We start from the raw sequence: 18,377 nt of genomic DNA, 5'->3' as shown, positions 1-18,377 counted from the left end.
AATAGATAAATAAGTAAAAAATTATATACACAAGTAAAAAAAAAAAAAATTAAAAACAAGAAAATAAAATCTATTTATATATACATATATATACTGTATATACATATATACCTATATACACATATCACATATAAATCTGTGTAAAATGCAGTCATCATCCTATTCTGTTCCCCTATTCACAATCATCCTGCTCCAGCAATGATATTAATTTTATTCTTAAAAACAATACAAAGTGTAAATTCATTCAGATATGCTTTCAGGAGTAATTATAGAAATGTCATCAAAATGTGGTTTTCACCACAAAAAAACACATTTTGATGACATTTCTATAATTGATTATATGTATATGTGTTTTTGTATGTGTATATACTGTGTGTGCATATATGTGTATGTAGGTATCATGGACTATTATACTGTAAATGAAACTGCCTCCCCCTTTGGGTTCCGGTCTGACTAGTTCCAGCTAAATTGATGTGACGTCTCCCAGTTTAGACCCCGCCCCGCTGCCTGGCCCGGCCCCGTGTTACAAAACCAGCGAGCACTCCGCATCCAAGGAAACCACCGAACACATCACAGCTCCGCTTCTCACCGCTGACCAACGGACGAACAACAGACACGATGGGGTTGTTGAAAATAGAAGTTGAATACTGGTAATTATATTTTTTTTATCTTGTGAAAGTGTTTATCTAACCTCTGTCTGTTTTACGTTTGTCTATGTACTGTACAGACGGTTGTTAGCTCGCATTAGCTCACACAGCTAACAGCTAAGCTACGCTACCTAGCAACAACTGGCGTTTAAACTAGGTGCGTTTGTTTCCCTGTAGCGGAGGATGAGGATACGGACCCCGCTATCAGGAGCTCGCCCGGGTTGTGAAGGCTGAGTTTCCAGAAGCGGATGTGTCCGGCTCCGTGGGAAGACAAGGTAACCTTTATAACTATCAGCTGAGAGAGAGCATGATAACTGAACTCTGATTTATTAGTGTCTGATCTTAATGTGAAGGTGTCACGTGTTATTTATGACATGATTTTGTATTTCTTACAGGCAGCTTTGAGATTACAATCAATGGACAGCTGGTCTTCTCCAAGAAGGAGCTAGGGGGGTTCCCATATGAGGATGCCGTGAGTAAACATATTAACATGCCCATGAAATGTAAACCACAGTGGTGGAATATATAACCAAGTATATTTCTTTTGATAACACATTTTTTTAGGATGTACATTTATACACATTTATGTATATATACTGTATATTTGTTTTATGAACTTGTCCTACCATTTTACCACTTCTTTTATTATTATTATTATTGATATGTTCTGTTTTAGCAGTTACCATATTTGTTTAACTCTATCTGCTTTTATTGTCTGATGTTCTGTTTTAACAGTTACCGTATCTTTTATTTTATTTATCTGCTTTTATTGTCTTGTGAAGCACTTTGTAACATCTGTTTTGAGAAGTGCTATATAAATAAATTAATTATTATTATTATATTCAACGTTATAAAAGTGTGATTAGATGTAAGATAAGATATTCCTTTATTAGTCCCGCAGTGGGGAAATTTGCAGTGTACAGCAGCAAAGAGGATATAGTGCAAAAAACAAGATGCATCAGCTAACACAGTAAAAAAAAAAAGATCGGTGTAACAAAATGTGAACCAAAAATAAATAGAAGGAAGTATAAAAATAGGAACAGTATATACAGTATTGATAATAAACAGACTATTAACAAAATTGCACAAGTGGAAAATGATATTGCACAATGAGAATGAAATGAATGAATGAAATTTCACCTGAAAATATCAGGTTATTGTCAGTTTAGGGTATAACATCCCAGATTTCAAAATCAAGGAGGACAAAATATATATACAATCATTGTGATGTGAGCCAATTAAACAGGTGAAATAGCATTTCACCTGTTTAATTGGCTCACAGACATAAGCTACCTATGTAGATATGAAGGGCTCATTCTTCTTTTCTTTTTTAAACTCTTTTTTTATTTTTTTTATTATTTATTGTCCTTTTATTAAACCAGGTTAGTCCCATTGAGATCAAAGATCTCTTTTACAAGAGAGACCTGGCCAAGATAGCAGCAAGACAGTTATAGTGAAAGTAACAGACAACACACAGATTAACAACATTAAAACTTGCTCCTACAAAACACTTGCACACAGACAACCTGGACTGCAGCGATTTCACCAGAGCTTTAAATTCATTCAAGGTAACTAAGTTTTGAAGTTGAAGATCAGATTGTACATTATTCCAAGCAGTAGGTGCCGAAAACCGAAAAGCTTTCTTTCCCAATTCAGTCCGTACTTTGGGAACAACAAATTGCAAAATGTCCATAGAACGAAGATTATTACTTCCAGTTTTTCTTTTTTAAAATGTTATTTGAGAACAAAGAACATGAGGTCATCATGGGTGTTACAATGTCAGATACTTAATATACAATGTCACACTTCAATCAACGGTGTAAATACACAATCCATTTTTCCCAGTACTCAATACTTTTTTTTCCAATTTAAGCCTTAAAATAAATGTGAGTCTTTCCATACAATATATTTCATTTACAATACCTCGCTATTGTTCTAATGTTGGAGGATCAGTCTGCATCCACTTTCGAGTTATGGCTTTCTTACTACTTGCCAAGATAATCTTTTATTAAATATTTATCTTTGTGTAAAACAATTTCTGGTATTTTTCCCCAAGTGTAGTGTAATGAATGAGTACTTTAACTTTATTCCCATTATTTTATGGATCTCAGATGCCGCATCTTGCCAATATGGTTGTATTTTAGTGCATGCCTAAAAAATATGAAAATGATCAGCCATTGAGGTTCCACATTGCCTCCAACAAATGAAGAGCTCATTCTAAGCTAACGAAGACACAATGATTCTTATTTTCAGGTGATTATACACTAACGAAAACATTGTTATGAATATTATATTCCATTTCTGCTAATAAATCCACTGAAATGTTACACACTGTTCCTTTAGATAAAGGATCTGGATTCTACTTCATCGCTGGTAAATCACAACAATAACACTCTGATTTTATGTTTTTCCTCTCCTGCCACAGGTAATGGAACAAATCCAGTTGGCCGCCGATGGCAAACCTATGCAGAAGATCACCAAATCCCGTGCACCCTGCGTCATCATGTAAACCTCCCTCAATCCTGCAGCATCAAGACAGGCCAGTGCAACTGTATACTGCCAACGCCATCTCAGGTCTACCCCCAACCCTGTTAAACAACGGGCTGGGATAAAACCTTGTTTCATAGAAACCCAGCAGAGATGCAATACGGCCAGCAGCTGCTGTCTTTGACGCAGATCACCAAACATCTGGCTCCCCCTCTCTGTTTTCATTGTGGTGCTCCAGGCTGTTAATGATTACTGTAGCCTAAAAAGTTAAAGGTTATAGTATGATGAATCCATTCCTGGAAGTCCCTTTATTATAGGAGCTGAGATGGGGAGAAGATGTCAGAAAGGGTTGAAGGCAGTTCACTTTACTTCACCACAGCCTCATTGGCTGGCATTCTCTAACTGCCTACTTGATTTTTCTTGTTTTTCCAAGTCTCTGTTTACTGATCTCACATGCAATTACCAATTTTCATTGAATGCAAGGACCGTGCAAAGTAGTTGCATATCATTTTCTTTAAAGGGAGACTACCTGTTTCTGCCTCTGCATCGCTCTATACTGTATAATCTGATGGTAATCTGTTCTAAGATTTGAGAACTGTTTGTCTGAACTGATAACTCCAACCCTGACTACTGTAAGGTTTGTGGAGAGTGAAGCAATGTTATATCATTTGTGTTTGGTGAATGCAAAATTAAGCTTTGCAATGGTTTTCTTTCTTTATCCATATCAAATTTGAATAGTTTTAAACTTCTGCTTCCAGTTTTTTTTTTTTTTTTATGATAAACTGCAGTCATTAATAAACTGGTCAGGTAATAGAGCAATCATCAGAAGTGCTTCTGAAGACCACCACCGACTGGTCTGTCAACTCTCACACAATTCGATGTCCGCTCCTTCACTACGAATCATCTCATATTGCTCACTCAAGATGTCAAAACTGTAGACTTTAAATAAAGGTAATGGTTCTTTCAGTGCTGTCGTTTGTCACTTTTTCATGACGTCACTGTGTCTTTTCTCATTTTGAACAAACTAATGATTACAGACACAAGAGCGTGACTATGCACAAATCTTTTGTAAGTGCACTTTAATTAGCCTTTACTTCCTGTACAGTAATGTGTTCCTATTATCTAAAAATTCCTAGCTGGGTGGGGTGCTGGTGTATCAAAGCTGCACCTTTGGGAGGTGTCCAATGTTTGTTATCAGGTTTAGTCACTAGGTAATGTTGGCAAGCAACTGCCAATTATTTTAGTGCACAAGTTGAGCAGGTTGTGTTCATGGTGGCAATCTGCATGGCAACATTCAAGGAACGCTGAAAATGAACAAGTGTTATTTTTATGCTCCAGTTCCTCTCTGCACCTACACAGAAGTGACATTTCAGACAATAACAATTAAGATTTAAGTCCGACTTAAATGATTCTTATGATTGTTAAATTGTATGTTTATCGTTGGAACAACAAAAAAGACACTTTTTTCAATCATTTTAATTTCAATTAATACAGGATAAGCATTTAATGTTACCCTCAAAAATAAAGCTAGAAAACATATAACAAACCCAGACAACGTCTAACCATACAATCAGATTAATAGATGAAAAATTAAAGAAGACTTTTCAGTATTGCAAAACCGGATAGATAAGGGTAGTTCATGGAAATCATAATATTCTTTTATGCTTTGAAAATCCTTCATATCACGCAGAGCAAAAGATAAATCATTTAAGTCTGTGGTTTCTGCATCATTGGTTACACTAAGGGGCGCCAACGTCAACAAAGACTGCCACCTTCAGTATTTGTCCTCTGGCGTCCCCTAGCTCGAAGAAAAGATACTGAGGTCAAATACATGGAACTCAAATGAAGACACCCGTATGCAGCATTCGGAAAAAACTGCTGCAACCCTGGAGGGTGTTCTCACAATATCCTCTGTTACTAATTGATTTTTTAATGCAGTAAATAATGAGAATATTTGACCTCATATTCAGGATACAGTACATACTACTTTTTAAACACTAAAGTTGTTGTAATTAACAAAAGATAAATCTAGTCTCCACTGAGAACATTATTAAATTAATATTGTGTATCATTATTTCTAGATGGAGAGTCAGTGGGAATATATAAAAATGATAAGCACTGATAAATACACTATGTACATACAGCATGAGTAAGTATTTACTAGTATTCTGACTTGAATAATCGTATAGTTGAAGTGAAGTCACAAGAGCCCCGTTTCCACCGCAGGAACTTTCCCCCCAAAACTAAGACTAAAAGTTATCTCTTTTAAAGATTTTGTATTATTACCCCAATCAAAAAAAATAACTGCTTTTTATCACTTTTGACTTTATAGTGTATATTTACAATACCGTTCAGAAGTTTGGAATCAGCTGGTATATTGATAATATCTATTTTAACAGAGATAAAAAAAAAATAGTGTAATTCAGACACCAAATGTATTATTTACATTCAAAATACTTTTGGCCCCAAGAGAAGAAGAATTAAATGATTAAAACTTCCATTTAGTTGTCGTCCCCACAGTGTTTCATGACCCTTGATCATTATTGAACCACAATGGTGCAATTGGGCTCTAAATATGTTTTCTTTGGGTCCTCTGCAGTCTACTCAGTGGTTAGATTCAGAGGTTTGAACTGTGATTTCATCAGTCCACAGTATGTTCAGCTGATATTCCAATAATGCTAACCGTAGACTAACCTATTTCTATTGTGAAGCTTGAAGAACAGCTTCATTAAAGCAACACGTTGCCTGTTAATTCCAGTTTGTTATAGGCTGCATTACTGTGCACGTGACACCTAAACAGAAACCTGTTTCCATTTAAATCTGCACGCATTTTGATGCAGTATTTTTTACCAATGACTGGTGACTTATTCTATCCTTATTGAACTGTTTCTCAGAGGGATCTTTGTCTCTTTCTGCACTTTCTCTCAGTCTTGTACAGCGTTTTGTTCTCCATGTACAAAACAAACCCTTCATACAAACTAACATCTTTTTGGACTCTCTACAGCCTAAAAGCATCAAAGATGATTCAATCATATAGAGTAGTCCTCTCAGCCATCTGACTCGACCCAATCAAGCTTTTGTGACAGGCGATTTCAAACATTTGTGTATATTATGTACACTATTTACTGTGGACCAGATTGACATCACCACTTATCCACAGTTGACATATTTTGCACAGCAAGACCATTTTACATTTGATCTGTTATATATATTTTGTACCTCAGACCAATTGATATCACTACATTTATAGCTGTTTTACATAATATCCATACTTTGTTTTCTTTTCTTTTTTTGTGAATGAACTGTTGCCACGATTAAATAGCCCAGCTATCTTAGTAGCAAAGCAGCATTACTTATAGACTCTAATATTTGTTTGAAAGATTGATAAGGAAAATGACAAATAAACATGACAAACTTTAAATAATGCTGGTATGGAATTAAATTATTAATAAAAGTGTATTTATTTTTCACAAAATGGTTCATAAGAGTGCAAAATTACAATATTTACACAAGTTACTCAAAATGATGTTTCTTTTTTATCTAATGTTTTCTTTTATCTTGTGAGATATTTAATATTTTCACATCTTCTCACAAAGTCCTTCTAAGCGTGAGAAGGTTAAATGAATGGTCTAACTGCTTTTGTCCAGACTAAGGTGATATAACCTGTGACGAGGCCTCACAGACGTAAACATGGCTTCTTTTCAAACATGCCAAAAAGGTTGGGAACCTCCAGTTTAAGGTACTGTACTCTTGTTTATGCTGCTTAATTTCATCAAATAGTGTCTGATGACAAATTGTTTCTATGTAAATTAAATTCCTTTTGAGTAGACCAGATAATATTAACAATGTTTTATACCTGTTTTATTGAAAGTATTTTACTTTTTCATTTTTTTCTGGTTCACATCCCCTTGTTTTATGTTGTTTTTTGTTAGTTTTAATAATCTGTGTCTGATGTTTTCCTCTTTCACCAGTCATCCAGGCTTCGTTGTGTCTTAGTATCTGTCCTCAGACTGGGTTGGACCACCAGCATCCATCTCCACTCAGCTACAGAAGATGTCCAACCCTGTCGCTGCCATGTCATATGTACTGTACATGAGACAAACCAGGTGAGTTTGAGGACTGCAACGATAAAAAAAAGTTGGGTTTAATGTGTTTATCTCATGACTTTGCTCAAAGATAATCAGCAGCAGAGGAGGTACCCCCCTGAGGGAATCCCCAGTATACGTACACAACATGACGTACTAAGATGCTGTACTCCAGTATGTTGCCCCCCTTTTTAGCCTCTTTACTCCCCGTGTGCCCCTCAGACAGCATGAGGTTAGGCCTGCAGGACCAAACAGGTTCCTATTACTACCCATGTCCAGACTTGGACCTGGTTCATGCTGGGAGGGCGGAGTGGTCAAACTAGGGTTGGGATATCCCTGTCTCAAGGTGTCGATGGTCGATAGCGCTGTCTGTCTGTCACACAGGCCTTATCTCTGCCACCCCCCCGCCAGACAGAGGGGTTGTGGGGTCCAGCGCGTAGACGTAGGGTCGACGTAGTTTCATATGGGTGTTCCCGCTCTGCTCGAATTCTCTCTGTACTCATCTTTTTGGTTTGTTCTGGCTCAGTTTGTCAACGGGTTCGTCTAGGCCGACAGAGCAGAGATCGTCCTTTTTCCAGTGCTGGAGACCAGCTGGGTGTACCTGCATGCAGGTAAAGGGTGTGGCTTCCTCTGGACAGGGGTCAGAGACAGAGGGTAGAGGTCAAACAGGATGGATATCTGAATGAACCCTGATTGGAGAGGAGCAGAATCTAACCTTTAATGTCTTTGCCATGCTTGTAAGTTAAGGGCGGGAAGATGTTTTCTTGAGCTTAAATTATTTTTTAGGGAGAGAATATTAATCTTTACAAAGGGCTGCCGTCTTGGTCCTAGTCGACTAAGATTTATTTAGTCGTTTTTTATGGGTTTTTTTACGCTGAATGACTTATTTCCAAGAAACTTATGAGCACATCTCTGGTAAAGACAATATTTAAAGTGGTGCTTTAGTGTGATTCTTTGTGGAGAAACTCCGTTTTACAGATCTGTCGATTCGAGACAAAATCGTATGAGTGTTAGTCGACTGAGAATTTCTTTGGTCGAGGGCAAACACCAATCTTTACAAACAAAGATGTTTGTTGTGCACATTTTCTGTAAAGACAGTTCAAGCATTTTTAAGTAATTTAAGGTCAAGGTCAAATGAGATTATCATCTTTGGGTTTTCATAGTTCGCTGCACTTATTTTGGCTTTGTGCTAAAATCTCTGTATATTGTCAGTGGTACAGGGTGAAGAATTGTTCCCTCTAAATGTCTATTTCTTGTTAATGTGCAGATGTGTTTCTTTCAAGCATAACTATCTATCATTCCTTATCAATTTTGTGCATGTGTAACGTGAATGCGAATTACCTTCCCTCCATTTAGACTATCTGCTAAGAAATATCTTCAATTGCAATTTTGCAAAAAAGCCACTGTTAATTTTGCATATTCCCGTCTAAATGTGCCCGTGTTTGCTGTTACAGTAGCTGTATTTCAAGTTTTTCACTGTACTGTTGCAAAACAGAGTTGTCTGGTTGAAGAAGGGTGTAACCCAAAGATAAGGCTCAGTATGACTTCTATTTAAACTATAACAAAGTTCACATTCTCAACGGCTGGTTGACTATCTGTCCTGAGCCGTGGCTCTGCAGGCTTAGCATGTGTGTGGTGGTAGATGGCGGTACCCTCATCAACGCGGCCTTAAAAAGGCTCAAAGCAGGCCTTAAAGGTCTGTGTAGTGGCTGAGCCAAGTTGACTACAGCAAATTGGTACTTTTACTATGATTAATGCAAGAATATGATATATATTTATAGTAAATTCTGTGTTTTGGATGCTGTTTGCATTAAAAGTATGTCAAAACCCAGGGCTCCCAAATCAGCAGTAAAAAGAAGAAGATTTAATATTAATGGTCCCCATTGAGTCGTTGGTTATTTCTAACTGTGTTGTACCTCATATAATTACTATACCGGCCCTGTGTTACAAAACCAGCGAGCACTCCGCATCCAAGGAAACCACCGAACACCAGCTCCGCTTCTCACCGCGGACCAACAGACGAACAATTGATACGATGGGGTTGTTGAAAATAGAAGTTGAATATAGGTAATTACATCTTTTTTATCTTGTGAAAGTGTTTATCTAAGGTCTGGGTATCGGTCTGGGTATCATCGGATAATCCGTTTTTCCTTTGGAATTCAAAAAGGAAAACACGTTTTTTTATTTTTTCGTTTTAAACCAAAAACGGATTATCCGATGATACCCAGACCCAGACCCAACAACTGGTGTTTAAACTAGGTGCGTTTGTTTCCCTGTAGCGGAGGACAAGAATACGGACCCCGCTATCAGGAGCTCGCCCGGGTTGTGAAGGCTGAGTTTCCAGAAGCGGATGTGTCCGGCTCCGTGGGAAGACAAGGTAACGTATTCCTTTATAACTATCAGCTGAGAGAGAGCATGATAACTGAACTCTGATCAGATTTATTAGTGTCTGATCTTAATGTGAAGGAGGCACGTGTTATTTATGACATGATTTTGTATTTCTTACAGACAGCTTTGAGATTACAATCAATGGGCAGCTGGTCTTCTCCAAGAAGGAGCTAGGGGAGTTCCCAAATGAGGATGCCGTGAGTAAACATATTAACATGCCCATGAAATGTAAACCACAGTGGTGGAATATATAACTAAGTATATTACTTTTGATAACACATTTTTTTAGGATAGCATTCCTATAAGTAGAAGGGTATAAATATGTGTATGTACACATCCGTTTCTGGACGCATGTGTACATTTATACACATTTATGTATATATACTGTATATTTGTTTTATGAACTTGTCCTACCATTTTACCACTTCTTTTATTATTATTATTATTGATATGTTCTGTTTAGCAGTTACCATATTTGTTTAACTCTATCTGCTTTTATTGTCTGATGTTCTGTTTTAACAGTTACCATATCTTTTATTTTATTTATCTGCTTTTATTGTCTTGTGAAGCACTTTGTAACATCTGTTTTGAGAAGTGCTATATAAATAAATTAATTATTATTATTATATTCAACGTTATAAAAGTGTGATTAGATATAAGATAAGATATTCCTTTATTAGTCCCGCAGTGTGGAAATTTGCAGTGTACAGCAGCAAAGAGGATAGTGCAAAAAACAAGATGCATCAGCTAACACAGTAAAAAAAAAAAGATCTGTGTAACAAAATATGAACCATTTAAATAGAAGGAAGTATAAAAATAGGAGCAGTATATACAGTATTGATAATAAACAGACTATTAACAAAATTGCACAGTGAGAATGAAAGTCCACCTGAAAATATCAGGTTATGTCAGTTTAGGGTACAACATCCCAGATTTCAAAATCAAGGAGGACAAAATACATATACAATCATTGTGATATGAGCCAATTAAACAAGTGAAATAGCATTTCACCTGTTTAATTGGCTCACAGACATAAGCTCCCTATGTAGATATGAAGGGCTCATTCTTCTCTTTTTTTTAAACTCTTTATTTATTTTATTTATTATTTATTGTCCTTTTATTTATCCAGGTTAGTCCCATTGAGATCAAAGATCTCTTTTACAAGGGAGACCTGGCCAAGATAGCAGCAACACAGTTATAGTGAAAGTAACAGACAACACACAGATTAACAACATTAAAACTTGCTCCTACAAAACACTTGCACACAGACAACCTGGACTGCAGCGATTTCACCAGAGCTTTAAATTCATTCAAGGTAACTAAGTTTTGAAGTTGAAGATCAGATTGTACATTATTCCAAGCAGTAGGTGCCGAAAACCGAAAAGCTTTCTTTCCCAATTCAGTCCGTACTTTGGGAACAACAAATTGCAAAATGTCCATAGAACGAAGATTATTACTTCCAGTTTTTCTTTTTTAAAATGTTATTTGAGAACAAAGAACATGAGGTCATCATGGGTGTTACAATGTCAGATACTTAATATACAATGTCACACTTCAATCAACGGTGTAAATACACAATCCATTTTTCCCAGTACTCAATACTTTTTTTTCCAATTTAAGCCTTAAAATAAATGTGAGTCTTTCCATACAATATATTTCATTTACAATACCCTGCTATTGTTCTAATGTTGGAGGATCAGTCTGCATCCACTTTCGAGTTATGGCTTTCTTACTACTTGCCAAGATAATCTTTTATTAAATATTTATCTTTGTGTAAAACAATTTCTGGTATTTTTCCCCAAGTGTAGTGTAATGAATGAGTACTTTAACTTTATTCCCATTATTTTATGGATCTCAGATGCCGCATCTTGCCAATATGGTTGTATTTTAGTGCATGCCTAAAAAATATGAAAATGATCAGCCATTGAGGTTCCACATTGCCTCCAACAAATGAAGAGCTCATTCTAAGCTAACGAAGACACAATGATTCTTATTTTCAGGTGATTATACACTAACGAAAACATAGTTATGAATATTATATTCCATTTCTGCTAATAAATCCACCGAAATGTTACACACTGTTCCTTTAGATTAAGGATCTGGATTCTACTTCATCGCTGGTAAATCACAACAATAACACTCTGATTTTATGTTTTTCCTCTCCTGCCACAGGTAATGAAACAAATCCAGAATGCCGCCGATGGCAAACGTATGGAGAAGATCCCCGTTGATCCACCCTGCGTCATCATGTAAACCTCCCTCAATCCTGCAGCATCAAGACAGGCCAGTGCAACTGTATACTGCCAACGCCATCTCAGGTCTACCCCCAACCCTGCTAAACAACGGGCTGGGATAAAACCTTGTTTCATAGAAACCCAGCAGAGATGCAATACGGCCAGCAGCTGCTGTCTTTGACGCAGATCACCAAACATCTGGCTCCCCCTCTCTGTTCTCATTGTGGTGCTCCAGGCTGTTAATGATTACTGTAGCCTAAAAAGTTAAAGGTTATAGTATGATGAATCCATTCCTGGAAGTCCCTTTATTATAGGAGCTGAGATGGGGGATATCATTTGTGTTTGGTGAATGCAAAATTAAGCTTTGCAATGGTTTTCTTTCTTTATCCATATCAAATTTGAATAGTTTTAAACTTCTGCTTCCAGTTTTTTTTTTGTTATGATAAACTGCGGTCATTAATAAACTGGTCAGGTAATAGAGCAATCATCAGAAGTGCTTCTGAAGACCATCACCGACTGGTCTGTCAACTCTCACACAATTCGATGTCTGCTCCTTCACTACGAATCATCTCATATTGCTCACTCAAGATGTCAAAACTGTAGACTTTAAATAAAGGTAATGGGTCTTTCAGTGCTGTTGTTTGTCACTTTTTCATGACGTCACTGTGTCTTTTCTCATTTTGAACATACTGTAATTGTAGGAGCTAAAGTCTACTACTATAGCTACTGAGGTGATTAGCCCTGGACTGACGCGCTTTTCGCTGTAGATGGTACCTTTAGTTGTCTGTTGTGCTGTACAAAACTGATCCTGAGTCCGCTCGTTGGTTTTACAATAATAGTTCATTTATTCTTAATATGGTATTAAGGAAGCAAGTCCAGTTACCATAGCAACGAGTAAACAATAACAACACGGCAAACAATTCAGCGTCCCTGCGGTCAAAAACCATTTGCCCTTCCGGGCTAAACCCTGACGCCAACAACACACCTCCTTACCTATATACCCGTGGCTGGGTCAATCAATTAATACAGTGCCACGTAGTGTTCGTAGAAGTGAATTACATCCCAACCTCAGTATGTCAGCATCATGTTTTGGCTCTTACACACCGGCCCCTAATTGTTATGGCAGGCAGACATAACAATTCAAACAAAATACACAAAAAAGAGGAGCCAAATGTTACAATACACCAAGTTATGCATTTAAACTTCATGTACCAAACAGAGTTTTGTCACTGGCCTTTCAATTATGGTGGCTTTGGTCTGTCCTGACTGGTTTCCTCTGAATGGTTAGCCTCAGAAGCTTCCAGCTGCTTTCGTAGGCAAATCCTTCCTAACAACCCGACCTTTAACCTGAGGAACCAGGCAACTGATGTCTTGAGCCCTCTCCAGTCAAACAAGTAGCCAATGAGCTGGACAGTAGGACCATTTTCCTGATGCAGTTGATGTTGAGATACTGGCTCTGCATAGGTCTTACTGATGAGCGCATTCATGTACCCTGCATACTCCTGGTGCAAGTGTTTGTTATTGAGGAACCTTTTCCTCAAACCCTGGATCCTTTGCTTTGCCACCACGAAGTTGTTAGGCAGATAGACTTCCTTGTTTTTAAAGGGCAATTTCAAACAATACTTCCCATCCTGAAGTACCGCTGAGTGCTCAACAGTTTCCAGAAACTTGAGGTCTTCTCTGGACCTTTCCTTTTCCTCCTTTCATTGAAGTCGTGGTTGTACTGCTTGGTTAGCATTTCTTCCAGTTTGCACACAGAGATCCGGTTCACATTAGCGGAGGGAAGCCCTGCCTCCAGGGTGCCACTGTTTCCAATCAGCGGCCCATTTACAACCCATCCCAGCACAGTCCTAATGGCATATGGGCCATTCCCGCAGCTGTTGATGACCTCCCAAGGCTCCAATATCTTGGGAGTATTTGTTCCAATCAACAGGTCGACATTTGCCTTGATGCTTGGAATGTGAACTTTTGACAAGTAGGGCCATTTAGCCAGGTCCTCGTGTGTCACCATGCTATCAGTGGTAACTGGCATTTTCTTCTGTGTGAAAACCTCTGGGAGAATATAGAAGTCATCACCATCCAGATCAGAGACCTCCAAACCAGTCAAGGAGTAAGCTGGAACAACTGTTTCTTGACCCATTGTGCGCAACAAGAAGCTGGTTCTTCTGCCTGTAACATTCAGCCTCTGCATAAGATGTTCTGAGCAGAATGTGGCTGAACTACCAGGATCCAAAAAGGCATAAGTTTCAATGATGTGATTTCCTTTGGCAGATTTCACCTTTACAGGGAGAATGGATAGAACACACCGGTCCTCACCGGCCCCTGTATGTCCACATGTTTGGAATGAATATGGCTGTTGAGATGGTTCCTGCTGCCAAGCTGTTACTTGCCTTTTGATATGAAGCACCGTGGTATGAGTTTGTCCACAAACCTTGCATGTCATGCGCCTCTCGCAATCCCTGCTCATGTGACCATCACCTAAGCATGCAAAGCAAACTCCCTTTTCCCTCAGAAAGTGAATCTTATCCTTGTGCATCTTTCCCTTGAACTGTTTACACTCGTCCAATGAGTGACTATGAGCACAGCAGAGACATTCAGCATTTTCAGCCTTGGCTGGATCTGATGTTGGTTCCTTAGCCTCCTGGGGCAAGTCCTTAGATGTTACTGTGGTGGCAACAATGTTTTCCTTCACCTTGTACCCAGACTGTGGCTTAAAACTGGTGAGAGGCTTCGTCCCAGTAACGCCAGATGTTGGTTCCTGTATGTTGCCAAACAGCGGGTCGGAAAGAATTCTGACACGACGCTCCATGAATTTGACCAGATCAATGAAGTAAGCTCTGTTATTGCTTTTCTCCATTATGTCGTGAGCTACTGTCCTCCATTGTTCTCTCATTTTGTATGGCAACTTTGAAATGATGGCTCTCATGTTTACAGGCATATCCAGTTCTTCCATGTACTGGAGTTCCCCCATCACGTTACAACAGCCACGTAAGAACAAAGAGTACGCTTGGAGTGCTTTCACGTCCTCAGATTTTATTATTTGCCAAGCCAAAGCCTTTTCAATATAAGCAGTTGTGATTTTGTACTGATTGCCAAAGTGTTCCTGTAGAAGACCCTTCGCCACTGCATAGCCACGCTCAGGAGCCATATGTTGGCAGCTACGCACCAGTTCTTGTGGTTGTCCTCTGGTAAACTGTTCCAAATAATACAAACAATCTGCTTTTCCTGCCTTTTCCTCCACTCCTTGCTCAAAGGCTTTGATGAATGTCCTGTATTGGAGAGGATCCCCTTCGAATAAGGGAATATCTCTCGGTGGTAGAGACAGTGAACGCTGCTGTTGAACCAAAGCAGCTGCGATTTCATTTTGTCTGTGCATGATGGTAAGTATGTCCACAGTTGGATGTTGACCGACCAGATGCTGGTATGTAGGCTGCCTTTCCTCTGGCTTTAACTGAGCAGTTGTTGGTTGGTACTGCAGATGCAGTGATGTTCCCAACAAACTGTTTTCCTGCTGATGTTCATTTGGTCTCATATCCAATGGCCTGTTAGACAGTAATGATCCTTTTGTCATATCATTTTGTTGTGATGATTTCCATGATCCAGGTTTGTATTCCTTTGCAGAAGGATTCAATACATTTGCAGATTCCAGTTTCCTTTTTTCCCTTTGCAAATGGGAATTCATGCTATTTGATGGTACTTGAGAGGAGCTTCCCACATCATATGCCCTCAATACTGCTAGCTTAGCAGTGGATGCAGCTAGTTCAGCTTCCAAGTCAAGCTGCTCTCTTTTCCTCTTCAACTGCTGTTCTTGCTCCTCCAAAGCTTGTCTTTCTTTTAAAGAGGCAACGCGAGCCATGAGTGCAGCTCTGTCTGCCTCCACCTTTATTCTGGCAGAGGATGTGGTACTGGATTTACCACTGTTGACACTTTTGTGGCTTGAGTGTTTGCTACCAACATTAGAAACACTGTCATCTGGATGAATATCATCCTCATAATTACCCTTTTCATGTGTGTCACCTTCAATGCATGAAACCAACCTTTTTGCCTCAGCAATACACTCATTAGGTGCCAGCATTTTTGCATTAAACCATGTTACATGTTTTTCTTTTTCATCACATGGCAACAAACCCAACAGAGATTCATGCACACATTTAGCTTCATTACACACATTAATCAACTCTTCAAGAGCATTTTGTACCTGTTCTTTATCACCCATAACCATCAAACTTTGCATTGATTTTCTTATGTTTGTTACTTTGTTTAGCTTAGCCCTTCTGCTGTCTTGCAACTTTTCCAGTTTATCAGCAAGCGCTTTTATGGCGAGCTTTACTACCCGCTTCTCAGCTGGTGTTTCAACACCGCCAGTCTCACTAGCGGTTTGTGCACCAGTCCCGGTAAAACGGCCCGACGCCGCTTCGCGACTCTCTGTAGATGGTACCTTTAGTTGTCTGTTGTGCTGTACAACACTGATCCTGAGTCCGCTCGTTGGTTTTACAATAATAGTTCATTTATTCTTAATATGGTATTAAAGAAGCAAGTCCAGTTACCATAGCAACGAGTAAACAATAACAACACGGCAAACAATTCAGCGTCCCTGCGGTCAAAAACCATTTGCCCTTCCGGGCTAAACCCTGACGCCAACCACACACCTCCTTACCTATATACCCGTGGCTGGGTCAATCAATTAATGCAGTGCCACCTAGTGTTCGTAGAAGTGAATTACATCCCAACCTCAGTATGTCAGCATCATGTTTTGGCTCTTACAGTAATGATTACAGACACAAGAGCGTGACTATGCACATATCTTTTGTAAGTGCACTTTAATTAGCCTTTACTTCCTGTACAGTAATGTGTTCCTATTATCTAAAAATTCCTAGCTGGGTGGGGTGATGGTGTACCATTCAAGGAATGCTGAACATAAACAAGTGTTATTTTTATGCTCCAGTTCCTCTTTGCACCTACACAGAAGTGACATTTCAGACAATACAAATTAAGATTTAAGGAAGACTTAAATGATTCTTATGATTGTTAAATTGTATGTTTATCGTTGGAACAACAAAAAAGACTGACCCTTTCTTTCAATCATTTTAATTTCGATTAATACAGGATAAGCATTTAATGTTACCCTCAAAAATAAAGCTAGAAAACATATAACAAACCCAGACAACATCTAACCATACAATCAGATTAATAGATGAAAAATTAAAGAAGACTTTTCAGTATTGCAAAACCGGATAGATAAGGGTAGTTCATGGAAATCATTATATTCTTTTATGCTTTGAAAATCCTGCATGTCACGCAGAGCAAAAGATAAATCATTTAAGTCTGTGGTTTCTTCCGCATTGGTTACACTAAGGGGCGCCAACGTCAACAAAGACTCCCACCTTCAGTATTTGTCCTCTGGCGTCCCCTAGCTCGAAGAAAAGATACTGAGGTCAAATACATGGAACTCAAATGAAGACACCCGTATGCAGCATTTGGAAAAAACTGCTGCAACCCTGGAGGGTGTTCTCACAATATCCTCTGTTACTAATTGATTTTTTAATGCAGTAAATAATGAGAATATTTGACCTCATATTCAGGATACAGTACATACTACTTTTTAAACACTAAAGTTGTTGTAATTAACAAAAGATAAATCTAGTCTCCACTGAGAACATTATTAAATTAATATTGTGTATCATTATTTCTAGATGGAGAGTCAGTGGGAATATATAAAAATGATAAGCACTGATAAATACACTATCTACATACAGCATGAGTAAGTATTTACTAGTATTCTGACTTGAATAATCGTATAGTTGAAGTGAAGTCACAAGAGCCCCGTTTCCACCGCAGGAACTTTCCCCCCAAAACTAAGAACCTTTTGAGGAACTTTTTGCAGTTGAACCGCAGGGACCAGGATCTAAATTAAGTTCCAGGGACATTTTACGGGGCCTTTTCACTAAAAGTTGGGTGGAAACGCAGCAGATGACTCACACTGTACTTGTTAATGGATGGCAGCTTGTGTAGTTTAGTGCAGTACTCTGTGACTAGGTGGGTCTTTGGTGCTGGCTCTGGCTCTCAGTGATAACTCACAGCGGCCTGCTTGTTCTAAAGCTGATAGAGGCCCTCTGTGCTGCCTTAGTTAGTCTGCCAGTTAGAGGTTTGAAAATGGACAAGGCCTATAAAAGCATTCAAGTTGGACCTTACAGATACAGGTGCAGTTGTACACACTAGAGGTGGGAATCACCACAGGCCCCACGATAGAATCTTATTGCGGTTATAAACATGTTGCGATATGCTGAGTATTGCGATAAGACATATCGCTATTTATTACCTTTTTCAACTGCATATTATGAGTCCACTACAACCTCTGATAGACAGAATAGCAGCCGGGATGTCGGATTGTTAAGAGGTTACTAGTTTATATAATAAAAGATTGATACGTCCATGTATCGCGATACTATGCTGTGTAGATTTTTTCCCCCACCCCTAGAACACACGCACATTAATTATGTGACTTCTAAATCCTCCTATTAAAGGGAGCAAATACT

The 18,377-nt window shown here is 38.5% G+C and overlaps 2 protein-coding genes across 2 annotated transcripts; both read left to right on the top strand.

Annotated features, from left to right (window-relative positions):
* Positions 1–488: 488 nt before the first annotated feature.
* On the top strand, positions 489–4,100 carry LOC119501465 (migration and invasion enhancer 1-like). The gene is made up of 4 exons (XM_037791838.1): positions 489–650; positions 825–922; positions 1,043–1,119; positions 3,073–4,100. Exons 1-4 carry the CDS (start codon positions 619–621, stop codon positions 3,154–3,156), a joined length of 291 nt encoding a protein of 96 aa, XP_037647766.1. The 5' UTR covers positions 489–618; the 3' UTR covers positions 3,157–4,100.
* A 3,599-nt stretch (positions 4,101–7,699) lies between these two features.
* On the top strand, positions 7,700–12,180 carry LOC119501466 (migration and invasion enhancer 1-like). The gene is made up of 5 exons (XM_037791839.1): positions 7,700–7,830; positions 9,176–9,286; positions 9,499–9,596; positions 9,728–9,804; positions 11,780–12,180. The coding sequence occupies exons 2-5, from the start codon at positions 9,255–9,257 to the stop codon at positions 11,858–11,860; spliced, it is 288 nt and encodes a 95-aa protein (XP_037647767.1). The 5' UTR covers positions 7,700–7,830; positions 9,176–9,254; the 3' UTR covers positions 11,861–12,180.
* Positions 12,181–18,377: the final 6,197 nt, after the last annotated feature.

The sequence above is a fragment of the Sebastes umbrosus genome, chromosome 14, assembly GCF_015220745.1.
Source record: "Sebastes umbrosus isolate fSebUmb1 chromosome 14, fSebUmb1.pri, whole genome shotgun sequence".
Taxonomy (NCBI): Eukaryota; Metazoa; Chordata; class Actinopteri; order Perciformes; family Sebastidae; genus Sebastes; species Sebastes umbrosus.
This window is presented reverse-complemented; position numbering and strand designations above follow the sequence as displayed.